This window comes from Spea bombifrons, chromosome 9, assembly GCF_027358695.1.
Source record: "Spea bombifrons isolate aSpeBom1 chromosome 9, aSpeBom1.2.pri, whole genome shotgun sequence".
In the NCBI taxonomy this organism is placed as follows: domain Eukaryota; kingdom Metazoa; phylum Chordata; class Amphibia; order Anura; family Pelobatidae; genus Spea; species Spea bombifrons.
Window position 1 is genome coordinate 3,309,660 of NC_071095.1, and position 8,450 is coordinate 3,318,109.

The 8,450-nt window shown below is 41.2% G+C and overlaps 1 protein-coding gene across 2 annotated transcripts; it reads right to left on the minus strand.

Annotated features, from left to right (window-relative positions):
- Positions 1-3,435: 3,435 nt before the first annotated feature.
- On the minus strand, positions 3,436-7,493 carry ZBTB42 (zinc finger and BTB domain containing 42). Of its 2 annotated transcripts, none has more exons than XM_053475579.1 (2): positions 7,144-7,493; positions 3,436-4,971 (listed from the first exon to the last, which is right to left on the minus strand). In XM_053475579.1, the coding sequence occupies exons 1-2, from the start codon at positions 7,214-7,216 to the stop codon at positions 3,527-3,529; spliced, it is 1,518 nt and encodes a 505-aa protein (XP_053331554.1). In that variant the 5' UTR covers positions 7,217-7,493; the 3' UTR covers positions 3,436-3,526. The 2 variants fall into 2 exon arrangements, with proteins under 2 accessions (XP_053331554.1, XP_053331555.1); XM_053475580.1 differs by lacking the exon at positions 7,144-7,493 and adding an exon at positions 5,739-6,029.
- Between the last annotated feature and the right edge of the window lie 957 nt (positions 7,494-8,450).

Consider the following 8,450-nt stretch of genomic DNA (forward strand, 5'->3'; position numbering starts at 1 on the left):
ATATCATGCATGTTTAAATTCCCTCACTGTATTAGCCTCTATTACATCTGCTGGGAGGCTTATCTACCACCATCTCAGTAGGAGGAAAACTTTTTTAATTGAGTGAAACCGTAACATATGTCCATGCACCAGTGATGGATTTACCTTTACCCTCCAAGGCTGCCATCTTCAGTGCATTAAAAATCCCTGCGCCCCAGGTGGAGGCTGTGCTAAGTTGACCATAATGTAAATGGGTTGGCTGGGGAGATCAGAGGTCTTCTCTGTAACCAACTCATTGAGCGTCAGCATCCCACTGGTTACCCAATAGCGTGGTCTGTCCCTTCGACCAGCCACTGCCCTAGGCCTACTTGGCCAGGATACATCAATGGCGTGTACACCCAGTAGACGTGCATGAATGAAATGCTTTTAAGTCAAACACAGGATGTCCCTCAACTAGGATTTACTTAGTTCCATAGTTATTTGATCCGTTCGTTTGTAAACATCCAGAGTTAATAACGTTGTAATTATTAGTGTTTGGGACTAAGACAGATTAAGATATGTTGCCTATTCTGTCTACTGCAGACACCATAGAACATGGTTTAAAAAGCGGAATTACTATACTCCCTCGATGATTAATGACATCATTAGCAAACGGTGGTTTACGAGAAATTTGCAGCAAACCAAGAAGAAGAACAGTTGACAATAATTACTTTGCCGACCATGTCTTAATAATCTGTGTGGACAGTCTCTTTTGTTTTCAGATGAGCCTTTATTCATCCTGGCATCAAATCAAGTGTCTGGAAATGCCCTAATTTAAGCAAATTATTATTCATTTCATTAGGAAAGGAGCAGAGAGTAGGTTTAAGATTAGTGAGCTTTTGTTATTATTTTGGTAAACATCTGCTTTTTTTTTATTTTTATTTTTTTTTAAACTACAAGCATGTGCACCAATTTGAAAAAAGAAAAAAAAAAAGTAATTCGAGGCCAAAGAGGTTTAATTAATTTCATTTCTAACAGACTTGGATTTTATTTTGTGAAAGAAAAAAAAAATAAATATATTTGACATCAAATCCTATTCACGATTGTCAGTTTAACAACACATAATGAAGATTGTACAAATTAAATGTCACACAAACTAAGAAGAGTAATAAGAAAGAGAAAAAAAAAGCACACACTTTTTTTTGTAGACAGCAAAATATTTTCTTAAAAAATATATTCCAAGCCAACAGGTCTGTCTACAACAGTATATAGTATAAAACTTTATACAGAAATCATTAGTGTATTTTTTTTTTTTTTTTTTTTTTACAGATACATTGTTTTCACTTAGAGTCTGATCAATTTTAATAATTTCACAGCATTGGTGTGATTGCAATTCACATCCAGTGTTTAAACCCAAGAGCAGCTCTGCAGGTAGAAAAGAAAAAAAAAACTAAAAAAAAAAAATAATAATAATAATTATGGGCTGAAAAAAAACTGCTACTGTGCAATGTATACAAACACACAACATGCCATAAACTGTGAGATTGAAATAAAAAAAGCAAAAATACAAGAAATCAGTGTTATTGACTTAAAAAAAATAAGTGCAAATGTAATTGCTTTTCAACAAACAAAAATATACAGTTTATCAACAGTGTAACTGGGCATAGCACATCTCATCGCAAACACAACTTAAATGGGGTATTTTTTTGTGTGTGTATAATTTTCTTTCAGCCATGTTCCCCACTTCTAAAAGTGTCGACACTTATCAAGCAATTCCAAAAAAAAATTAGATTCTTGTTACATTATAATTTACCAGTGTTCTACATTACTTTTAACATGTTTCATTAAAGTATACATAAATTAAATATTTTAGCAACAAAATTATAATCCCAAATAATAATAGAACAAAAAATAGAAAAAAAAAATTCACAGAAATTGCAATTATTCCACTTTCAGAAATCTAAGGAGATTCCCTCGATTTGAAAGGGCTATAAACAACACAACGCTAAAATAAAAACCTCTACTTATAAATCATGCCACTTCAAATGAAAAAAAAAAAACAACAAAAAACAACTAATAAATACTATATCAAGTACCATCAGGAAAACAAATCAGAAAATAACTTAAAGTAGTTTAGTAATTTTTTTTTTGTCAGTGCTATTTCCAATCACCGCAAAATATTAGAACTAAACCAGTAAATAGGACCATTGTACCACAGTTTAGGTTAAATGCTCAAAAAAAAAAAAAATAATAATAATATATTGTACCATACCTTCAACATGAATGTAACAGCTTTTTTTTTTTTTACAATCTGGAAAACGCATTGGATTGCATAATTTTATAAATCATTTTTCACGTTACATGAATACCAATAGTGTCAGTTATTTTAAAAAAAATGGGGTTTTGAAAATAATTTCTATTTAGCCCATCGCTATTCATTAATGGGGTATTCAATGTAACTCTGATACTATGCAATTACTAGTATTTATGTATTCTGGATTGTGTTGCCCCCTTTCCATGCGATAATAATGGATTTATTAATAAGGAAAACGTAGTGCTTGAAAAAGTCACAGGAATAAGTGGTTCAGAAATACAAAGTATTCGGACACCGAGGACTTATACGATAACGTGTAATAATTGAAGATATGGGGCAGAAGAGCTCGGTTAAGCACAGGGGGTAGGACGTGCCCTGAGTGGAGGGTGCAGATATCCCCTAGTTCACGGGGTCGTGTATGTTGATATATAACGCCAGGTCTCCATTATAATTCGGAGGATTTCACAGTTTATCTGCGATTACTTATTAATAATAAAAAAAAAATAAAAAATACTAGACTGGTCACCGGTTTCAATGAAAACAGAGTTGATTGTGCTCATATATATACTTTAAAGTCTGAAAATATGGTTAAATTCTGTCTTTAACCATGAACACCTCCAAAAAAAAAAAAGAAATACTGTATTGTTAACACTACAGCAGTAGAGAAATCCGGACCTGATGCATGTAATCTCATGGGGGGGGGGGTCAGCGTTTGGTGAACACATACAGCGCAGGAGTTTAGAGATTGGACATTTTAACACTGAAATGCAAAATATCACGTTCATTCAGCGAAATGTGATAAATTCTACCTGTTTGCATAGAGGGATTTTAAGCGGGGATCTGTTTAATTCTGTAGAACCAGATATTGGATAAATATAGGTAGTTTTGGAGTGTAATCTGATACTTTTACGATTCTCTCGTTGAGTGACCACCCAGGAGGTCCCTGGCACTTTAGAAAATAACATTTTGCGTTGGGTTTGCTGGGCATGTGAACAGGGACTATGGAGACGTCAGACACAAAAATATGCAAATCAACCCTCCATATTCACCAACTCCCTCTCCCACCCTTCTCATCAACCGCAAAAACAGCCAAGTAGGGCATACAAACTTTCCTGGCACATTTGATACAGAAATACATTATTTTGGGGTATTTTTTTTCCCTCTTTGATGCAGGTACGTTACTTATGCAGACGAAATTGATCTCTCGCGATGGGGCCCAATGGCGTGATTAGAAAGCTCCAAAATAATTTACTCTTAGACAACCAATGACTTGACCAGGCCGCAGTGAAACTTACGAATGTGTCTGTACAAATCCCCTGACTGAGTGAAACGCCTCTCGCACCATTTACAGGCATGCGGCTTCTCCCTGGTGTGAACCACAGCGTGTCGGCTCAGGTTATGGGAGTACTGGAAACTCTTCCCACACTGGCCACACGTGTAGGGTTTTTCGCCGGAGTGCGTACGTTCGTGTCTTTTTAAGGTGTACATACAGGAGAAGGTTTTCCCACATATATTACAAGTGGGCACCGAACCGTCTGGAGACATCTTGATTCGAGAGCCATCTCGGTCTCTAAAATGAGAGCTTAGATGAAGCTGCAAGACGTGCGGACTTGGAAACACTTTGCTACAAAGAGGACAAATGCAAATTTGCCCTGGAGACACCAGCACACCTGAAGATGAGATATCAGACGACTCCATGTCATCTTCGCTCTCGTCTCGATCTTGATACAAGTCATCTTCCCTAACGTGAGAATTCCCATTGCCCGTGAACATCTGTCCTAACCCCGTCACTAGACTTTTGGCCGGTTTCCCAACGTGTTGACTTTTTGGACTCTTTGCATCAATGTCCTCCTGTTCTGACAGCAAGTCTTGTTCATCCTTAACAAGTGGCACAGTGCCCTGCTGTTGGCTGTCGGAAGCCAGCTGTCCATAGACGTAGGAGGGGTATAAGGAATCTCGCCCAGACATAGGTTTGAAAGACAAATCCAGAGCACAATCCCCATCACTTGGAGCCTGTGTATGGTTAGCAGATCTCTGGGACAAAGGGCACGATGGGCTATTGACATTGGCTTTTGTTTTTCCAGCTGCTGTCTTGCACGACACAGCCTCAGTAGACACAGAATTGGCACCTATCAATTCAGAGGACCAAGCAGGGAGCCCAATTACTTTTTCCTTCCATGCGGGTTTCGCACATTCAGAGTTGGAGATGTTTTGTTTATCGTCGGGTTCCGAGATACGGACTTGAGCCTCGTCCACGTCTGAGAATCCTTCCTCTTTTTCCAAGTCGGATCCGTCGTCGCTGTTCTTTTCCCCAGAATTATGTTCTTTATCCTTAAGCTTGCCCTTGCAGACTTTCACAATGTCGTACATGTGAAGGTAGCTCGCGGCAGCCAACACATCTTCCACCGGCAAATTGCTCAACTCCAACTTGCCTTCATACATGAACTGGAGCAGCAGGCTGAATGCCGGGGCTGTGACAATGTCGCTGTTTAGATGCACAATGTCTCTTTTGTCTAGCTGGTCCCTGTAGAAGAGATGGAAGTACATGCTACAGGACGCTAGAACGGCTCTGTGGGCTCTGAACTGAGCTTCCCCGACCAAAACCGTGCAGTCACACAGGAAGCCCTGGTGACGCTGCTGACTCAGACACTGCAGCAATTGGCGGCTATGGTCTGGAAACTCCATTCTTCCTTCATAACCTGTCCACAAAAAAAAAACAAAACAGGAAAAACTTGAATGTTACAATAAAAACCAAATCCTCCGAACAGCTGCAATATACAAAACTCTTTAAGCAACACAAGGAAAACATTGCCTCGCGTCTAACATTTACCGTTCCGTTCTCAACAGAAGTTGCATTTTTTTGTGTGTGTGAGTAAGAAGCTTCTCATCTAACTGCACCTGCCGCCAAACAGGAAAAACTTGATTTAAAACAAACAAAAGCTTCCCAACAAGCAGTTTCCATGCTTTGTCCCTTTTGGTCAGTGCAGCAAAGCTCTAACTGGAAGTAGTTATGGTAACCGCTGCTTTAAAACACAGGGCTTGGCTTTTTTTTTTTTTTCCTCCCCAGTTTAACCTTTTAAATACCAACAAACACTTTTTTTTCTACACACACCCCAGCACGTAAAAGGTTAAAAAAAACCTTCACTTTCACCGTTAATAGTATTCGAAAGGCACATAGATATATAATGCTTTAAAAAAAAAAAAAAAAAAATGGGAAAAAAAGATAAAAAGGAGAACATCCCAAAGTTAAAATACAAAAGGAGAGCGTATTGGCAGTTTATATATCTACTGTTTAACCTCCCAGTAGCCTTAAATTCAACATGAATAAATATAAGGTTATGCAAAACAAAAAGTTGTAACAAAAAAATTAGTAAGGTTTTTGGTGCAGTTCTAGAAATAGAGTGCAGTTAAAAGAAAAAAAACGTCAAGTGTTCTTAGATTGCTAGGGTTAGTATAGCATTCTTACCTTCCCCCATCTGCAACAAAGGGATCTAATAGTCCATGGGATGTGTGCCCCCTGGGACCTTTAGGGTGAGCTAGAACTCTTCTGCACCATTGCAAGGACTCCGGCAGACAGGGAGAGAGCGAGTGTGTCCCTGTGTCAGTGTGAGAGTGTGTGTGAGGGAGGAGGAGGTTGGGAGTTCTTTGCTAATTACACTGCAAGCTGGAAAGTCAGCTGCTCTGACTTCACTGCTATGGAAATGCTACCTCCAGCTGTGCTCCTTTTAATGCCATATGTTACTGCAAATCTAGCTACCAGCCAACCAGGCGGCTTGCTGCCTTTTAAAGTTCCAACAGCCCCATTTATAGCAGTCTATTACATGGGTGCATCTACTGGTCAGGTTAGACAGTCCATAAAATCGCCCCCACCCAGTAACTTTCGAAGCTCTGACGTTTGGCCGGTACAGGTGCACTACACCTCTGCATGCTCTCAGCAATGGAGTAGGTTAAAGGTGTTGGCTGCTGGACTAGCCCCATGCGGAGTAATGTATAGATCGCTGGGGAGCTGTATAGATATACCCCGCTGTCTGCCAATCCAACGCAATTCACTGATTCTATACATATAATAGATCGCAGTATATTAAAATATGCACAGACGTGGGCTCACTCCTAAAAGTGTCCTGCCGGTTTGAAGCCCCCATATGTGGGTGAGTTAGCCATTAGCGATATGGCATTCTCTGAATATATATCTATATATCCACCCACATATAGAGACATATAGATATAAAACATATGTACATGCCATGGGTTCACTATTGAGTGGTTTAAAGCCCCCATTTGTGGCTGACCTAGCATGTCCAGACCCCCCCATGTATCCATTAGCACAGGGCCAGGCTCCCGGGGGCCCGGGGAGCCGTGATCGTGTGACCTTTGCGGCAAGTCCCCGGCCTGATCCCGTCTCCGGAGTGGAGAAGCCTGCAAGGAGTTTAAGGAAGTACAGACTGGCCTCATTGTATCCGCGAACAGAAGCGGCTTATTCCCCGCCGGTTGCTTGTGTTACGGAGTAACTGCCGGTTCCCACGGCTCTCAAACTTAAGGATTCCAAAGTAAAGGTTACTCTGTAGCAAAAGCCACCGGGGAGGGGGTTGGAATCTCACGGAGATCTCCGAGAAGGGGGGTGGATCGATGTCTGTTTGGGGTGCTTAGGGGGTAAATAATACAGGGGGGCTGGTTTAAAAACTCCAGGGCTGATCACCTCTGGGTTCTCCGTGGGCTGCAGGGTGAGCCCTATGGAGACAGCAAAGTTACGGCGACGATCTCCCAAAATAAAAGTCCCCCCACCCCCAAATAGCACTGATAACCGGAGAGGGGGGTAAATAAATAAAAGCAGGTGCCCCTGATCGGGGGGCTTCGGTGGGATCGGTACTCACAGGCTGAGCTGGGGACTCCACGAGCTGGGCTGTGCTTTAAATCCCAGAGTTTGGGGGGCTCCTGCGGCTTCATGGACCTCCCCAGATGTTGCTGCTGGTGTCACCTCCCTCTGTGGCTGTGTTAGTGGCAGCCTAGCAGCGCTCTGTGTTGTTGGAGCAGGTTGGTAAGAGGACACTCTCGCGATAGCCAAGCCGTCTCGGCACTCTCTCTCTCTCACACACAGACACACAATAGTTGCAGCGCTCCGGGGCTGTCTCTGCTCTGTCTGCCCCCCTCTCCCCGGCTCGGGCTCCCGTTCGGTGGGGAGCTCTCCGTGGTGTCTCTGCGCAGCGCCTGGCACTGGACACTGTCCTTGCTGCTCTCCCCCCTCCCCAGCCAGCAATGGGAAGTGTTACCACCGCTGCTGGGAACCAATGGGAGAGGCGACTGCTGCAGCTGTGCCCTTCTCAGATAAACAGGCTGTTATAATACACTGCTCAGCAAGCAGGGGCAGGGGCAGGCTGGCAGCCCTTTAACTGGGGGGGGGGGGTAAACCATTCCTACCATTCTATTGAGCTAATAGAAACCCCAACTGCATCCCCGATCTGTCTGTCTGTCTGTCTGTCTCTCCAGCTGCTGTCACGAGACAGACATGTGCATCAATAGGACATTACAGATCTGCACAAATTAGAAATCAATCAATCTATTGATCCATGAGATCTTCTTATCAATGTCATTACAGCTCTGCAGAGCAGAACCTTATAATAGATCTTTTTTTGTTGGTCCATCTAGCTTATTATTATTATTATTATTATTATTATCATTATCATTATTATCTTTTATTTATATAGTACCAACAATTACAAACTACAGTCCTTACATTCCGAAGGTCCAACAAAACTAGAACTAAGGCCAACCGATACATTAGGTAAAGGGGGCCACTATCTGTCTATATATATATATATATATATATATATATATATATATATATATATATAGACAGATAGTGGCCCCCTTTACCTAATGTATCGGTTGGCCTTAGTCATATATATATATATATATATATATATATATATATATATATATATATAGGTGTATGCAATATGGTTGTTATTATATAGATCCATATGCATCTATAGGTAGAAATAGCTGTATATGGATGTATTTTATGCATATATTGGAAGAAAAAAACAGTAGCCCAGCTGAACTCTGTGTTCAGCTGTCGCAGAACCTCTTGTGAGCCGATGCATCTGTTCATTCACTTGCTCAGAGGGTTTACATAAATAGATAAGTTCCCTTCCCCAAGCCAGCTGTTGTTCGTTTATGA

Bases quoted from the DNA above. Each gene is read 5' to 3' on its own strand.
- ZBTB42 (XM_053475579.1), bottom strand. From the start codon at position 7,216: ATGAAGCCGCAGGAGCCCCCCAAACTCTGGGATTTAAAGCACAGCCCA. The intron at 4,972-7,143 runs GTGAGTACCGAT...TTTTGTGGACAG, and splicing joins TGGAGTCCCCAGCTCAGCCT to GTTATGAAGGAAGAATGGAG.